The sequence below is a fragment of the Seriola lalandi genome, unplaced genomic scaffold (genome assembly GCF_002814215.2).
Source record: "Seriola lalandi dorsalis isolate HSWRI2012SDOR001 ecotype SW California unplaced genomic scaffold, Sedor1 jcf7180002053464, whole genome shotgun sequence".
Taxonomy (NCBI): domain Eukaryota; kingdom Metazoa; phylum Chordata; class Actinopteri; order Carangiformes; family Carangidae; genus Seriola; species Seriola lalandi.
This window is the reverse complement of record NW_019524017.1, coordinates 31,836-50,373: the sequence shown is the minus strand read 5'-3', so window position 1 is coordinate 50,373 and position 18,538 is coordinate 31,836. Positions and strand designations below refer to the sequence as shown.

At 41.1% G+C, this 18,538-nt stretch overlaps 1 protein-coding gene and 1 long non-coding RNA gene across 2 annotated transcripts; one reads left to right on the top strand and one right to left on the bottom strand.

Moving 5' to 3' along the window:
* Window positions 1–2,220: 2,220 nt before the first annotated feature.
* Window positions 2,221–15,962, bottom strand: ubald2 (UBA-like domain containing 2). The gene is made up of 3 exons (XM_023401133.2): window positions 15,705–15,962; window positions 9,250–9,306; window positions 2,221–4,172 (listed from the first exon to the last, which is right to left on the bottom strand). The coding sequence occupies exons 1-3, from the start codon at window positions 15,822–15,824 to the stop codon at window positions 3,822–3,824; spliced, it is 528 nt and encodes a 175-aa protein (XP_023256901.2). The 5' UTR covers window positions 15,825–15,962; the 3' UTR covers window positions 2,221–3,821.
* Window positions 15,963–15,995: 33 nt separating this feature from the next.
* LOC147819438 (uncharacterized) lies at window positions 15,996–17,479 on the top strand. The gene is made up of 2 exons (XR_015436910.1): window positions 15,996–16,264; window positions 16,946–17,479. It is a non-coding gene; the product is annotated as an uncharacterized LOC147819438 (long non-coding RNA).
* Window positions 17,480–18,538: the final 1,059 nt, after the last annotated feature.

The following is an 18,538-nucleotide window of genomic DNA, read 5'->3' as shown; positions in this document are numbered from 1 at the left end:
CCCCCCCCCCGTACAGCTCGTTTAATACACACAGCAGTGAATCTGCATTACAGCAGACAACACATCCTGTCACCAACAACAAATCACTCAGGAGTCAGGAGGATTTTATAAACTCCATGTTTTGCCTTGACTTGTCCACAAACCACTGAAGTTTGATTTAAAGGAAAAATCCGCCCTCAGGTCACAGAACACTGATGATCACAGGACCATAACAAAGCTAGGAAATGTTTGAACGTTTAACACAAATCACCTCTCAACATTTTTATAACCATTCTCGAAATTTTTTTTTCTTTTACCACTCCAGACCTCCATTGTTTTTAGTGTGGGATGAAATCCTGTTCATAGTTGTGTAATCCATCACAGTGAACATCATTGTTATCAGATTTCATTTGAGCTACAACGATCCATCAATGGACAGAGAACTAATCAGCTGTTTTAATAGTCACTTTTCAAACCAAACATTTGATGGTTCTAACTTTAAACTGAACATGTTTTGGTTCTGGACTGTAGCTTGCACAAAAAAAAGAAGAAAAGAAAAGAAGACATTTGACGATGATGATGATGATGAGCATTTTTCACAGTTTTCTATTGTTTTACAAACCACAGAATTAATAGGCGGATTAATCAATAATGAAGATAATCCCCAACTACAGCCTGAGAGATGAGAGTTTAACTACATTAATGTTCACTGTGATTGATCACATGACTAAAGTCAGCTGATGCCAGTCCACAGCCTCCATGAACAACGGAAAAATAATCTAAAAATATAAAACCGTCCCATTTGTCTTCAGAAGTCCCAATAAAAATGTAACGTTTACATATTATTAAAGTTGCAAAAACACATGTATGGTCCTATAAAGGAGGTCAGTGACCCAGAGGAGGAGCAAGAACGTCCTTTAGTAAACATGTCTGCCTCCTTTTGAAAGAAGCTGTGCTGCTCTTTGAGAAATTTACGCAGCTCAAACATGAATATGAAAAAGTCACAAAACTAAAATGAGTCCAGAAAAGTAATATACATCAGACCTCTGGTTTTCTAACAGTGTTTCAGAGCAGATTTTTCCTTTGCGTCACAGATGATTTGATTCATTTTTGTTTCAGACATTAAAATATAATCTCATCATAGAGCAACGTCATGAAGGGAGAATAACAGCTGTGATATCGCTGCCCCAACTCCCCCTCGAGAGAAACAGTGGTCACTTGGTGGTGTACTAAAAGTGAACAGGTACAAACCCCCTGCTGGACAATAACAACAGAAAATCATAGAGAAACAGGAAAGAGTTGATTGTCTGTGTGAAGCTCAATAACAAAACCAGTTTTTAAAAAAAAGATTTCTATCTTTGTGTCTGCGTCCCGTCTCTCCCTGATGTCGACGATGACTCCTCCTCTATCTCTCGTGATCGTGAGGTGAAGGTGACGTTTTCCTTTTTCAAAACTAAAACTTGAGACTAATCTACAGGTGATTCTTTTTTTACGTTGTGTCATAAATGGGAACAAAAAAAGGAGTCTTGTTGAGGTTATTTTGTGGATCTTAACAATCATTCAGGATTCTGGACTGAATTGATATCAGGTCTGAGGAGACACAGATGCATCCAGCTCTGGTGTGAACAGTCGTCAGTTCAGTTTCTACTTGTTTAAACCCTCTGATCCTGTCTGTGAATACATTCAGAGCACATGTGGGGCCTCTCCCATTCAGACAGACAGAGGTAGGAGTGGTTGAGCGTCTGAAAGGTTGTGTGGAAAATCACTGAGTCGGCCTCTGAACCCCCCCCCCCACACACACACACACACACACACACACCACACACACACACGGTGGAGGCACCGGCAGCTCGTTGCCCATCTACGTTAAAATATTTTCAAATCAGATTAATGTGTGTGTGTGAGTTCATCTGTGTGTCATCGTCAGCGTTACTGAAATCTTCTAGCTGAAATTTTATTTACAACTGCCTCTCATTATCAAACTGAAGAGGAAATCAATTAGCAAGGTTTCTGGCTGGAGCCTCCACACCAGCACTCAGGAGAATTAAAAACGAGCGTCCTGCTGAATCTGCAGCTAAAAAAAAAAAAAAAAAAAAAAAATTCTGCTCTTACAGTCTCTCTCTGAAATGATCCGAAACAAGAACATCAGAAACGTGGCAGCTCTCCGTTTCCAGATAATCTGATTATTGCAAACTGTGCCCTTCTACCAAAGTCATCGATCACTACTTTACATTACAACTCTTCTCATTCACCATGTTTTTCTTCGACTCAAACTAACCACATTTCATGTCTCATGTGTCCACGTGACATCTGAATCACAGAGAGCAGCTTTACCCAGAGGCTCATTTAAAGGTCCCATATAGTATAAAGTGAGATTTCCATGTGTTCTTTGATTATAAAGCAGGTCTTGGTTCTATATTAATACTTTGAAAGTATCAAAGTGCTCAGTCCACAGAGAAATGCACACATCCTATATTCAGAAACTGAGATTTAAAGTCAGCTGCCAAAAAGGACACATCTTTTTTGCACAATACAACAAAAGTATTATGTGTGAAAATTTAATCCAAGATCAAAGATGTCATGTTTTCCTTTATACTGTAAACCCCTTAAATATTCTGAATGTTATGAAAATCTGATTGGTTGTTCAATTTTGAGGTTTTAAGCCTGAAAAAGATAATTAAATAATTAAAAAGATGTATTATTAAAACAGTATTGCACTACAGTTTCTCCTGTTTAATACTGAATGTTTGTAAATGATTTATGAATTTAATTGAAGACTTGAAGGTCTGACAATCTGATTATTGATTGATTTCTTTATTTTTGGATTTTGTTTATATTATTTAAAAATGTATAAGCAGTGTTCTGCATCGTTAATTTACAGTATCATGTAAACACCTTATAAAATGATGTTATAGTCATTATAAGATCAAAATAGACCTACGTAACTGATGAAGTTTGTTTTTAAATTTGGTTTCACGCCATACAAATTGAGTTTAGTTTCCAGCGTCTTTGTTTGGATATGTGACAAAACTGTTTTGTGTCGTGCAGCCGACAGAATATTTTTTTCATCCCTGTGGTTAGAGAATATCTTCAGAACAGCAAGTGTTTTTAAATGAGCTCCTGGGTTTTTTAGAGAATATATATTTTAGAGAATTAGATTCTTGACTCTGTGACTCAAAGGTAAAGTTCACACATGAGAGGCTCATACCGGAGCTGTCAGCCTCTTTCAACATCCACAGTTAAGTTTAAGTTTCACTGTAAGAAGCATCTTATGGCGGTAAATGAAACCGTGTGGCTGCAGTGTGAATACACACCCGTGATCTACAGAGGCCAGTTCCTCCACATCCTCCTGTGAACCTGTTTGTTTATCTGCTGGTTATTGCCGACGTCCTGCCTGATTATTTGTGAACCCTATGAAAGAAGAGTTTCTACAAAATAAGAATCACAAAGCACTTCAGCAGATCACATGGCTCCTATCCTCGGTAAGTGCTCTGATGGGTCCTGGGCTTGGTTGCATCGATGATAAAGAAAAAAAGATTTTGGGTTCAGAGTGTCCGGCTTGAAGTTTATCAGTGTTGTCAGTGACCTCCAGGTTCTTCCTCGGCTTGGATGATGACGTGATGAAGACGGAGAGGAAAAGCTGCTCGTCTTCAGTTTAGAAAAACAAGAGAAGAAAACAGCAGTGTCTTTGTCTTTTTCCATAAGGGCTCTTCCTCTCATTCCACACATAACCACCCCCCACCCCCCTCCCACCCTCCTGCTCCCAAAACAGATTCATTTGGCTACATGTGAACCAGCCGCCCAGGCCTCCCTCCCTGCCCCTCGCAGCCCAGTGCACAGTCTCATCTCTGGCCGTGGAGCGCCGATACAACGGGGGGCTGCTGGGAGCCGCTGGGCTGAGAGACGGGGGGCCACATGGGAGTCTGTTGCATGTGGTAGTGGTGATGGTGCATGTGGTGGCCGGTGGGCGACGACGGGGGCAGCCAGGCCGGCTGGTGGCTCGGCGGCGAAGAAGCCCAGAAGGAGCTGAAACCTGACGTGGAGGAAGGGACAGGGGGCGAACAGGCCATGGACACCTGGGAGGGTCCGTTGCCAGCGCCGGAGCCGCACTCGGTCGCCCGCAGTTTGGAGAACATGGTGATGGCGTCGGGGAAGTTCGGTGGCGTGGCGGGAGTGTTTCTGGGAGTACACATCTGTGAGGAGAAAGCAAGAGGAGGGAAACCATCAGTTCGTCGTTGTCGTGATGATAAGGTAGCAACCATACATACATTTATGTTCTGACCACAAGTTTAAATTGATTCAAGTTGTTTTTGTGACAACTCTACAAACTACAATACCCATGAGCCTCAGCCACTGTTGCTGAGAAGAAGCCAGTCAGAGAAATACAAAAACACAAAAGTAAAGTGACTGAAGCTGCTCCGTAACTTAAAATGCATCTTGATGTTTCTCACAGAAATGCACATTGGGAGTTGTAGTTGACTTCTCTCCACAGGCTTTTGACTTTCTTAAAATCATATGTTTTCTGCTGCTGATTGAACCAGGAGAGTTTAATGTTGATGTTATTATAGAGGAGCTCCACCTGTGAGCCACTAACACTAACACTGTGTGGGGAAAATGAATCAGACTTTTACTTTGGTTACCAGGGCGCCTGATAAAGACAATAAGTTGTGAACTTTCTGGTTGAGAAATCCTGTGAAGTACCAGGTTTAAATTTCAACACATGCTGAGGATCAGTCCAGACACATCCACTTTACCTAAGTTTGTTTTGTCAAAAGGAAACATGGTTCCAAACATGTGTATAGTCCCTAAAGTCAGGTATCATACAGACACAGACCAAAGCCCTTTATTTATTTATTGTTTGTTTGTTAAAGCAGATAAAATGCATCCTGAGCTGTGGTGCTGCAGATACACAGGTTTACAGTGTTTCCCACCTCAGGGGAGGGATTTACTGTAACTGTACACTACTATAAAAACAGCTGCAGACACGTATCAGTGCACTGATCTTACAGAGTACATGTACAGTATGTACAGTACCCTGGAGACTTCTACTCCCTTTAGTCTTAAAGGCATTGCCTCCTGGGGAGAGGTGCTGCCTGACAAACTCAGGGAACAGATGAATCACAGTTCCACAGCTCACAACTACAACTATGAAGGAACAAGTAAAAATTGTCTGACTTGAAGCTGGAAAGACAATGAGATGAACATAATCTGAGATAATGATGTTAGTAGCTCAAAGTGCTTTACTTTCTTACTACCAAGACACCACTACACCAGTGGATTCAGCCTTTAGAACAAGCAGCTTGTGTATGTTTTTAATAGGAAACAGTAAAGTCACATTTCTAGTTCAGCTTCAGTTTCTGACTGTGGTCATGTGACCTGCTGCTAAAGGCCAAAAGTCCTTAGGGAGAAAATCAAATTAAGTGTCATCTGAAAAGTGGTGTGATGCTGGTAGCCAAAGCAAAGGGAAACACACAGACACACACACACACACACACACAGAGATCAGGTAACAGACAGAAATAGAAGAGGAGACCTCTCAGCTGTGCAGCAGAAGGCCAGAGAGAAGGGGGCTTGGTGTATTTAGAGCAGCAGGCTGCAAAGAAATGTCACTTCCAGGCACACACACACACACACACACACACACACACACACACAAAGATGTTTCTCAACAGACCAAAACAACTCTAATTCAAGCACACATCTAAACTGTTGTGACAACATCACAGCTCTGTTTGCACAGACACTGGTGTTGTATTCAAGTTTTAGTGCAATTTCCCTCAATCCTGTCTCAATAAATTGTTTGTAATATATATTCATATTTAGTCCTATTTGGTTTACATGTTTTATTTAAATATATTTAAGTTACTTATCTTCATCATCAAAAATCATTTATTTAGGAGTATATAAAACAGAAAAGTAGAAGAAAATGAGGGAACTGAAGGCGGCCATATTTGTTTAAAAAACAAAGGATTCTTGAAAAAAATCTAATCAATGTGGTAACTGGTAAACACACGCACACACTGCTCTGACACATCAACACAAACATCTGACTCATTGTGCTGAGGATAAAACATAAACATGTGTCTCTGGGTCTGTTCCTGCTCGGGCTCCGCAGGGAGTGTTGGTGTTCAGGTTGGATCTGTATGTACATTATGAACAATAACACCTCTCATGGCTGTGACGCCACAGGGGAGGAATGATGAGTAACACACACACACACACACACACACACACACACACACACACACACACACACACACACACACACACACAAACACAAACACACTACAGTATACAGTGTTATTCTCTTCAACACACATGACCCTCATTAATTAATAGCCAACATGCCACAGAACCGGTTCTCTGTCAGACTGATGACCTTGAGTGGAAAGATGAGGGGCCGGTTGCACAAAACAAGTTTTCTACTAAAGGTTTCATTTCTCCTTAGCTGAGGGAGTTACTTTTTGGGTGTTGCACAGAATCTCTTAAAAGGTTTCTTAGTTAAGGAAATAAGGTAATTTGCAGCATTTAAAAAGATTTTACAGCGGTAAAATTCTACTGTTTCCATGGAGACCGTTTGCTGGAATTAGTTTATACCTGTTACCAAGGAAGCCTGCAACATTAAAGCAGTGCTTTCACTTAACTTTACTTTAACTTTGAAAACCTTAAGGAAAACACTTCAAGATTTTTTTATTTTAAGGAAAATCTTAACTTAATGTGTTTTGTGCAACTGGCCCCCGGTTCATATTGAAAACTTCTCGGTTTTCTGAAACTTTGACTCATAAGTCACAACGTTCAACATGAACAGTCAAACCAAAGCTTTGAATGAAGAAGCTAAAGGTTTGATAAACCGACTCCTCACAGATGTAAAATCAGGTCCACAGTCACATCCACCCACAAGCCCTCCCTCAAGCTCTGAATCAGCCAATAGCAGGCCTCAAAAGGTGATGCATCACATCGGTCGTCACAGCTTCGTGCACACTGTGTTGTGATTAAGACCAACATCAGACTAACATGTGACAGAGAGAAGCATCAGATTATCACATTGTGACGATGGAAGCAGCAAATATTTGATATTTCTGCTTGAGATGGTTCTTTACCAAAAACAGTGGCAGATTCATGTTCTGTCGACCTGCTAATGGATTAATGGACTAATTGTTTAAGCTCCAATCCGGAGCAGGAATGATTCAATCAAACCCTCCAGGCTGAGTGGTTTTATTTGTCTAAGTGTTAATATTTCATTCTTCATGTTACATGTTTAGTAACTCATGAACAGATCAGCTTTAAACCAGACTTCACAGTACCTCAAATTAATCCTGGTTCAGTTTGAGTTCATTCAAGACAGACTTTTCACAATAAGAGCAGTTTTTCTGGGCTTCTTGTCTGTGGCTATGAAAGCAGCAGTGACAGACCTGTTGTCAGCACAGAGAGTTAATCTTTGATGAGGGGCTCATTATTGCTTCAACACTGGGCTCTTTCTCCTCAAAGCTGACCCAACATGGCTCCATGTTGGCCGCCTCAGGGCCAGAGGAGAAGGTCTATGCTGGAAATGGAAACAGCTGCCACTTGCTTCACTCTGTCTCTGCAGCCTTGTACAACCCTGTACGCCTCAGAGCCTCAGGCGAGATGATGTCATTGCACTGCACCCAAAATAATAACAAACCCAGGCCGCCGCCTCTCACACACTTCCTCACTCCCTCGAGCTACAACACACTCCTCCCAGAGCAACAGAGAGGCACGTACACCAAAACAAGAGCGGGGGGGGGGGGGGGGGGGGCTTCAGACTGAAAGCAAAACACGGCTGCTGCAGATGTTGGCGTGTTGTTCCTGCACGATCGGGATCAGACAAATCCCAGGACGCTGTGCGGAGAATATTGAGACACATGACGTGACGGTGAAGAAACTGTCATGTGCGATTACATAAGAACCACTGGGCCGAGGGCACAGACATGTCTCTGTACACACTGACGCACGTCTGCACGGCCTCACAATAATTATTTCATTTATTTAAACTGAGCTTTGTCAAGTGAGACCAATTGATGACACGCTAATTACTATGTTACAGGGCTGCAGTTATTTTGACTGCACACACACCCTTCCTTATGACAGAGGGACTTTCTTAATCTAACTGTAATCACATCCAGACACACCCTGCGATGTGGCTTCAATCCAAATGAAGGGAGAAGTGTGAACACAGTTTCCTGTCCCAAAAGCTCAATGAGCAAAGATCAGACTTAAGTTTACCTTCAGAAGATGAAAAGTTTCAGATGTCAGTGTTTGTCTGAAGGAGCCTGATAATCAGATTAAAGGGTGTAAAGTATCTTACTTTTGTTGTGTGTTTCACCGAGTTAAATCCAACTCTTCTGTGAAAACCCAACAATGAGCTCACAGGAGCTGATGAATGAGGGTTTATCTGCAAACAGATAAAACATCTCATGTTCTGTTCCTACTGACATGTCACTAACTACACACTGTTACATGTTCCTGCATGATGTTATATCACATGGAACACGTTTACACAAATGTCACAGACAAAATGTTTCAGAGGTTTTACAGACTTTTCTGCACCACACCAATTTAAACATATCCTAGTATGGTAAGGACTAATAAGGACTAATTTAACGATTATTGTTTATTCTTAATTTTAAATATTACGACTAATGAGCTGCTGGACACCTGAATTTCCCCTAGAGGATAAATAAAGTGTCTATCTATCTATATATCTATCTAGTTACGTTACAATCCGTTCACATATTGGCAACAAAAGCACAATTTAATGTAGATGTAAACTGCTTCACATTCTTACAGGACCTTTAACAAGTTAAGTTTTCTTTTGACATAAGTGCTCAGAATTTCCAGATATCTCGGTTTGACTACCTGGAGACGGACGTGGGTGTTTTTTTATGATGGTAACGGCCACATCTAGAGCAGCTTGTCTTTTACAACCAATCAGGACCACAAAGTCCTACTTTGTATTCTTAAATACTATATTCCAACATATTCTTTGGATTTTTAATAATCAGTTAAGCACCAGCATGAGCAAAAAACCTAAACACTACCCATCCCTGTTCATCCCTAAAAGCTGGACTCTGACTGCTGGGAGTCCGGCTGGTGCGTGAAGCCCAGCTGGTTGTCTGAGACTCTCCAGTTCAGTCCAGCAGGTCAGTGGGTGCATCCATCCCACCGTCCAGAACGAGAGGATCAGCCTCCACTCAGCCACACATGCCTCAGTCTCATTTCTGTCTGTTGAGGGAAACCAAATGCACTTACCATCTGGTGGTGGTGACTGGGGATGTTCGCCTCCTGGAAAAAGGAGCTTAAGGCCGTCTGCAGAGAGAAAGAGAGAGAGAGAGGGAGAGAGAGGAGATTGTGTTATGAGCCTTTTAACTTCGATTTATTGGAATTAAAACCCGACAACATACAGGAGTGAGGAAGTCAAACTTTTGCCTTATTTTCCTGCGACCACACAGAGGAGGACCCCCCCCCCTACACACAGCACATCCTACGGGTCAGTTAACACAACTGGTCACGTGAGCTCAGGGTTAAAACTATTATCTCCATGCTGGGATATAAAACAGGGTTTGTCAACCTCAGACAGGCTTTTTCAGCTCAGCTACAGGCTGAATAACTGACTGATGTTTAACTGAATTTTACACCAAGAAAAGTGTCTGTCTATAAACAGCAAATACAAACACTCATTTTGCTATAATGATGAAACTGAAAAAAGCTCTAATTCTCATGTACAACAAATTAGAGCTAAAACAATGAGTCGGTTCATCTTGGACTACAGTTTAGGATTATTTTCTATATATATTATTATTATTATTAATCATTTGTGAGACCACTGAATCACACTGTGGTTAGATTCTCAGAAATGTTTTCTCCTTTTCAGAGGAAGCAGCAGAAGCAGCAGCTCCTGCTGTGTTTAGGCTGCGCTGTTATCGGTCTGTTGTTTCTCACAGGTCATCAAGTGTGTTTTTGTTCACGCTGCCGTTGGCTGTGTTCACAACAAAGAGGAACAATACAAGGAGCCAACTCATTTCCTTGTTTGCACAGCGAGGCAGTCATGAGACCTGCTGTTTACATTTTTATAGCGTTTCTGATTTTCTGCCTCCTCCACCTCCAGCTGGAGACTTTGTGTTGTAGAGCTGCAGCTAACGATTGTTTTCATTATTAATGAATATGCTTATTGTTTTTGCAATTAATCAGTCTTTCCTCTAGTCTATTAAATGTCATAGAATAGTAAAAGAAGTACACCATAAGTTCTCATTTCATCAGACAAAAGCCCAGAAACAAATGATTATGAAAATGAATGACTTTTGTGATCACAGTATCTCAAATTAACCCTGGATCAGTTTGAGTTTGGGCTCAAGCAAGCCAGACTTGATCACAATAAAAGCAGTTTTTCTAGGCTTCCTGTCAGTGGCTAAGAAAGAAGCAGTGACAGACTTGTTATCAGCACAGAGAGTTAATCTTTGATGAGGGGCTCATTACTGCTTCAACACTGGATTCTTTAAACATAACAGCTGTAACTGACAATTATTTTTTCTAAAGGATTATTTTTTTGATTAATCGTTTGATCCATCAAATGTCAAAAAAAGTGAAAAATTAACATAAGACAACAGTTTAAAATCCAAAGATATTATGTCATGCAACAGAAAAGCAGCAGATCCTCATGCTGATGGAGCTGGACCTCAAGAATGTTCGACAGTTTTTCATATTTCTGAACAAATTTGATTTGATTATTTTTCAGCTTTACATATAAACACCTGCATATTATACAAGGTTTTTCTTCAGTCATTAGTGTTTCTTTTCTTTTATTACCTCGTCCCTCTGCTGAGTTACTGTACACACAAGTTGCTGTTCACTTAAGTTTTAATAAAGTTTACTGGGGTGGGTGGATGGGTGTGTGTGTGTGTGTGTGTGTGTGTGTGTGTGTGTGTGTGTGAGAGAACTCCAACCACAACATGTTTTTACAGGACAGAAAGTATCAGACTTTACTGCTCAGCGAAGCCATTTCCCTTCACCAGAGGCCTCTGTCTTGCCAACGCTTCAATGAATGCAGTGGTTTCCCTCCCCCTCTCTCCCTCTCCCTCCCCCTCCTCCCTCCTCCACACAGTCTGGTTGTTTGACAACAGCAGCGGCAGTGCAGGAATGTCTGCCGTACAACGTGACACACATATCAAAGCGTGAAAGTCTTTTGCTGCTATTGTGCAAGGAGCCACTGAGTGCACGCTGTTCTTTGTCTCCTCTCAGTTTATTCTGCAGAACCAGGTTTGGGGAGCGTCACTCACTGATGTCAGGTAGTCAAAAAGTCGGATTCCAGAAGAAGATCGAATTAAGATTTGGGAATCAATCCTATAGGGAAAAATTCAATATATAATATAGGATATATCCTTTAATCCTAGGGGATAAAATCTAAAATGTCACGTGACTGGGTTGGAGTTTCCCCATTGGCCATTCAAAATGATTTGGCCAAAACAGTTTCTATTAGGGAGGGTTCACAGTCTGCAGTCTTCCAGTTTCTGAATTTGTTGATTTCAGCTCATGTGATGAAGCATCTTTGCTGTTATTTTGAAAGAGGACTAAACGGATACAAGACTTCTGGCCTGTTGTATTATTGTGGGCCTGAAGTTCAATGTCACAATATAAGAGATTACTGTCGCAACACCTTTTCACAGCATCTGGTCACAACAGCTTGTTCTCTTCATACAGGAAACACTAAACATTTCCTGAATGAATTCACTTATATAAATATATATATATATATATATATATATATATATATATATATACACACACACACTAGTAGTTGATATAAGCACCTGTTCACCTGTTCACCTGTGTGCTGGGGGTGGAGAGGGGGTGAATGGGTCACTGTATTTTGGTTAGACGCCATTTTCTTTTGATCGCTGTGGTTATTTTGATCATAATTTTGTGCACAATATAATGAGCTGTCTTTCACATATTTTGGACTGGCAGCAGATCTTTTTGGTAGCGTGTCAGAAAAATCAAACCAGGCCCGACCTCCGCCTCTCAGCGACTTTTAGTTTGTTTCCTGAATTTGCTACACAGCCTTAATCTTAATCCTACCATTACACCCTCGCTTATGATGACAAATTTGAGGAAGCTGGAAGAATCAAATTCCAACCAGAGTCATGTTCACCAGCTGAAACCAACTGAACGCTCCTGTAACAGGTGCAGGACTATCTTAAATCCTGGACGTCTGTGTTTTCTTACAGATCTTGAAGCGGCAGCGTCGACATGGTCGTGGCTCTGCACTGATGACCGAGGACAGAAGACGCCATCGGTCTCAGCTCATAGTCTGAATCAGAGCACAAGGAGAATCAGCCCCCCCCCCCCCCCCCCCCCCCGACAGAAACAATGGGCTGTTTACTACGTTCTCACACTGACGGCGAGGAGACAAACACAACACCACCGACTCAGATACATACAGATTACGGCTGAAACCATTGGTCACTTAACAGGTTAGTAACTCAACATTTATCAAGCAAAAACACACAAACATTTTCTGGTTCCAGGCTCTCAAATGTGAAGATTTACTTCTTGTCTTTGATTTATATCATCACAAACTGAATATATTTGAGTTTGGTCTGAGTAGATGAGTACAATTTATAAAAAACATGACAGTAAAACTATTTCTTCAGGTGATAAATGTGAAAGTGAAAGGATGAAGTGGCAGCACATTGATCACATCAGTTTCCATGTGTGAGGAGTTTTTTTTCTTTTTTTAAATTTTTTTATCAGTATCGTTTCCTCCTTCGTTTCCAAGAAAGCCTCTTATTTTGGTGGATTCTTCCGGTTTCTTTTGGAATAAAACTGGGGATCTTCTGTTTGGAAACAGGCAATAGATTTGTTTTCGGATGTACACTACTGGTGTTAGTATAGTATAGTTAGTATAGTACTCTTACACAGGAGAGATCAGAGGTCGGGGGTTGCATAGATGGGCCCCGGAGGTGCTAGTAGGAAGTGGGTGTCTTGCATGAAGGCACTTCAGCAGGATGTGCTTGAGCCCTTGCTGTCTTAAAGGGGCTGAAACTAATGATTATTGTCATCTTAATTAATCAGGTGAATAGACATTGATAATAACTTTATCAATAAAATGTCAGAAAACAGTGAAGAATATCTGCTCTAATTTGGTCTTCTAAAATCAAAGAGAATCAGTTAACACAAAGAAAATCAGTAAATCTTCAAATGTAAGAAGTTGAATCAGTGAATCTGGCATCAAACAGTTTTTTTTTTTTTCACCAAACAGACCAAAACCCAAAGATATGACGACACAAACAGAAAAAGAAGTGAAATCCTGAACTCATTTGAGTTGACAACTCGACCAATCAACCAATGACTTAATGGAGTTACAATATAAACTGTGGTTTGTTTGCTCCATTTTTGAGATTATTTCTGCCTGTGGAGCAGCTCTGTCATAATGTCACAAAAACTCCAGTTGAGTTTATTCATCCACCCCAAAATAACAAATCACAAATTTGCCTTAAGGGACTTTACCGTCTGTACAACACATAGATGAGTGTATGTAAATGACGTGCTCTAGTTTCATCGGCCTGTGCTTCCTCCTCATTGTTGTATCTGAGGGTTCAGCAGCGTCCAAGTAACATCAAGGTGAGTGAGTCACTGCAGTGACACAACAATGGTCTCTAAACACAGGAATCAGTTACCAGACATATTCTCAGTTTACACTCCCGTTTCAGTTTCCTGTGACAAAGAAAAGAAGCAAATTCTCACGTTTGCTTGAACCAAAGAGCATCTGAAAAATGACTGAAAATGACTGATTATTGAAAGAACTGCAGATTAAATCTCTGTAAACTGACTAATTTATTAATCGACCATAATCAGGCCATAACCAAAACCAAAATAAACGATCTCCCTGACTCTTTAAAGTCATGAGCCGTTCCTTTGTGACTTAGGAAAAACTTCCACCACTTAGCTCCTGAGACAGTCTCTAAACGTAACTTAACCACCCCGACAGACCAGCTGAGCCGAGCCGCCTCCTCCCTCCCCTCTGGTGAACCACCTGGCCCCCAGGCTGCAGCCCGGCACTGACCACACGGCCGCAACAGATTGGTCATTAAAGCGGATGGAGGTGTGGTCTGAGGATAACCATCTGGAAGCTCAGGCTTGGTGTCAGAGGTCCTTCAGGTGTCTGTCAGCTGCTCAACAGGCCTGATGAACATCACAGACTGTAGCGGCCAGTGGCCTGGACGGGCTGTGCTCGAACTGTCCAAACACTCGCCAGGCAGCCATTTTTAGGGCTGGAACTAATGATAATCTTTTTATTACTGATATTCAATTAAAGGAGTAATAGTTTAGTGTATAAAGTGTCAAAAGATAGAGAAACCACAACATTGCAGTTCTTTATGTTCTTCTTGTTTATGTTTGACAAAAAAAAAAATCAGTTTATAATGTCATATGTCTAATTTGAGAGGCTGGAATCAGAGAATGTTTGGTGTGTTTCACTATTTTAACGAAAACAATAACAGAAAAAACCTTTTTATCAATTATTTTCTGTTGATTAACTGATCTAATGGATTCAGCTCTAGATTAATCTGACAGATATTGACTTGATTTTTAGTTTTAGCCTAAAAAATGATAAATAAATAATAAAATATGTCCAGAGCTGTGACTAACAACTGTTTTCATCATTGAATAATCTGCTGATTATCTTCTCGATTGATCGATTAGTTGTTTGGTCTATATAATGTAAGAAAACAGTGGGAAAAGGCCAGTTTCAGACTCCATGAGAACGTCTTCAGATGTCTTAAGCCATCAGATCAACAGTCAGAAACAGATACTCAGTTTACATTTACACAAACCAGACAACAGCAGCAGATCCTCACATCTGAGAAGATGGAACCAGAGAATCATCATTACAGTTTTAAATAACTGTTAAATGCACAGGGAGGCTGTGTATGAGAACAGCTGGAAGGATAATGCATCTTAATCACTCTATATATAACAGCAGACTAGGATCAATGTCAGACCACTTAGCTCTCAGTCCGGTGAGTCAGACCTCTTTGTCTCCTCTTGTAAAAACAAAACTAATGTCTGAGTCCCACAGTTAACCAACATATTATTAATCTGTAGAAGAAACCTAACCAAAGAAGTGACATAAAAAGTCTCCAGTCAAGCAGGAAATGATTGTTTTAGAGCAGCACAGCAGGGCGGGTTTGATTTAACTTGCTGTGTTGTTGGAGGAAACGAGCCAAACCTGTAGTTTTACAACATTTGAGCGATGGATGCGGGTTTTATGAGGACATGTTATCAGACGGGCCTGGACTGACAAGATGGCATCAGTGATTAGGTCGAAGATAAAGCCGTTTGTTTTCGATGACAGCCATTAAACTGTAAAATAAATACCCAGCTACAGCCACCGTCGTGTTCTAGGAAGGCCGGGTCACCCTGCAGCCAGTTAGGCGGACAACAATTAGCTCAGCAATGACACAGTGGATTCCTGTCGAGAATGTAAACAAAAACGGCCGCTGAGCTCAGTGGCACCACGTCCTCAGTGCTAAGCTAACGTTAGCCGCAGGAGCGCATGGTCTTGGGGAAGCACACCAAATATTCAATAATCAACACAGTGTCTCTATTTAAATCTGTCGGTCCATAAACAGTTTGGAGACCGGATAATAGGACAAGCAGGAGAGGACATTGACTGCAGCTGGAATAACCCCCCCAACGTCCGGACTCACCTCGAACTGCCAGTGGGCCGCCTGGAGGAGCTGCTTCGCCTGATCGGCAGCGCAGCCGGCCGTCAAAACAAACTGATTGATCATCACTTGGTGCCTGAGTTCGTCCATATTCACCGACATGGCCTCTTCACGCGCTTTAATGTCGAAAACAAAAGAAAAAAAATGAAATCTAGACTCTGATCGACTCCTGTGAACCTTCAGACCCAGCCTGTCTCCGTCCGGCTCCCACCGCTGAGTCTCTGCAGCCTCCAGCAGCAACAACAATATTCTCATGTCATCACTAACAACAAAGAGGACGGCGACGCTGATTGGACGACTCGGGAGCGAGAAAGTACGAGCGAAGCGTTGATTGGCTGTCGTGGTGAAGCGTTTAAATTCACCGGTGCGCTTGTTTTACTCTCATGGACAGTGCCAGTGAGTGGAGCGCGATAGAGTTTCAGTCAGTGATGACCACTCCGCCCTGTGCGGTTTTCCGATGTAGTTGTACACGCGCTTTATTCATGTCCGTTACACTGGCGTCATGTGTTTTCATAGAGCTGATTGGCTGCTTCCTTTGGCAGGTAAGTAAACCACACACATGTAAACAAAGTAAACATTGATATTTAATAGATCCAGTTGTGGAAGAAATACTTTTATCGTTTACTTAAGCACAGGGAGCAAAACCAAACAAGTAAAAGTCCTGCATTCACTAAAGTGTTACCATCAAAATAAAAGTGAAGTAAATGAAAAATGAAAGTAAAAGTAAAAATAATAGTAATAAAAAAAGTACTCATTATGCAGAATGGCATAATTTATATATATATATATATAATTTATAGCAATGTATATTATGTTACTTGATTATAGATATTGATGTTTAATGTTGCAGCTGGTATTTTATATACTACTTGATCTTTATTCTTATTTGTTGATTTTATTTTGTATCATTAATCTACCTCAGATAACCAGTAACTACATGTACTGACAATAAATCACTGTATGCACACACAGAAAAATGAAAAATCCAGATTTTTTTTCTACTGGTTCATGGTTCTCATTAGTTCTGTATGTATGGACATCCTCACTGAGGACTGACTGGACCTGACTATGCTCCTTATAGAACGACGCTAATCTTCTTATCATCTGAGTGCAGCTCCTGGCCTGCAGCCTGTCCAGCTTCTCTTTATCTTTGAATAATTCAGCTGTGCTGCAGGTGAAAACACGTGTGACAGAGGAAGCCTATCTATTATGTATTGTTGCAGGATGTTACCTGGATGCTGCGTCGAGCTGGAGAAGAAAAAGAAAGAAAAACCTCTTGTCTCCTGAGGAAAGACTGAACAGTTCTACGCCTGAAACAATGATTTCACCACTTGAACTGCAGTTTTCTCTTTTAGCGTTGCGGTTAAAATCATATTTTCTCACAGGGAATGTATCATATGAATTCAGCATGTTCCACTGTGTCACTGACAGTTCATCATACAGTACAATGAGGGAAACAATGAGACCAAGACTTTTATCAAATGCATATATTCTAGGCCCCATTTACACCTGGTATTATCATCTGGATAATGACACCAGATCCACTGTTCTTTGCATTTACACCTGACTGAAAATATAGTGTGAGCAGTCTTATCTTCATGAAGCTGTAAAGATCTCACTGGAGGAGGGAGATCAGTAATTCTTCACTGATCTGTATACATTTCCTATTTCCTGCAGCTGTTGTTCATTCCTCCCTTCTGAGCTGCATCAGCTCTAATTAGCTAAAGAGTCACCAAATAAATAATCATATAAATTGACATAGGTTCACTGCTTTTACTTTAAAATGTCACCTATTTAATCTATTACTTGGTGTTTGTAATTATGTATCCTCATTTCCATATGTAAATGTGATATTAACTAAACCACTGTGTGGACTTCACAACCTAACACAAGAAAGTCAAAATTTACCTGGGTACTGGGAGTGAACCTGGCAACCTTGTACGCTCTCTTAGTACGCGCTCAACGAGTGACGTCAGAGGAGAGTTTGCGCTTTTTCCCTTCAGAGACACACCTCAACAACAGGAGCATGCTCAGGCCGACAGTTTTGAACTACGAATGGCCTTGCCGTTCATTTGATGAGAAAATTCATGAATGCGAAGCCCCTGAGGTAGGTTATATGCTTGATTAACTTTGTACATCCCTGTTGTTTCGTCTGTTTAAGTCAGTGTTTGTGTACTGAATACTTAACATTAGCATTAGCTGGTCAGTTTACCCTGCTAGCTAGCTAGCGTGTTGGCATGTGCTGCTCTTTGCGACCCTGCCCTCTGTCTGTATTTTTCTTATTTTCTCATGTTTTATCTTTCTCGGGAGGCTTCTGGGCTGTAGCGTGTTTGGCAGTGGTGTGTAGCCCCCAACCAATTCATGGCGTCGGTTGTGAGGTCTGGGCGCTATAAACACTTAGCGGCCGACGGTTACATCGCAGTTTACGTCACTTGAGTTTTACACACAGGCAGAGGGTCTCCTCGGCTGTGGAGGTGTGAGCGGATTTATTTGTGATTAGGAATGTAACCGCTATGAAACAATCGGAAAATAACATTGTATTTCTCTGATTGACTCCTGCATTCTCACTGCTTGCCGACGTTGAATGGTGCGTTTACAAACAATCCTGCAAATTTTATGTTCAGACCTATCTGGTAGGATTTTACCTTCAACTTACACCTTTCTCAACTTGCCCTGTCAGAATACTGTTGCAGGATGGTTATTATTCTGTTTCTATTTGTTTCATGCAGTTACATATTGTTCTCTGCTATAAAGTCACATCTCTCTAATAACAACATGTTGAAGTCAGAAGACATGTCAGCATCTGCTGCTTGATG

Excerpts from the sequence above, each read along its gene's own strand:
- ubald2 (XM_023401133.2), bottom strand. The coding sequence starts at position 15,824 with ATGTCGGTGAATATGGACGAACTCAGGCACCAAGTGATGATCAATCAG. Across the intron at positions 9,307-15,704 it reads CGGCCCACTGGCAGTTCGAG|ACGGCCTTAAGCTCCTTTTT; the intron begins GTGAGTCCGGAC and ends TTCTCTCTGCAG. Across the intron at positions 4,173-9,249 it reads CCAGTCACCACCACCAGATG|ATGTGTACTCCCAGAAACAC; the intron begins GTAAGTGCATTT and ends TTCTCCTCACAG.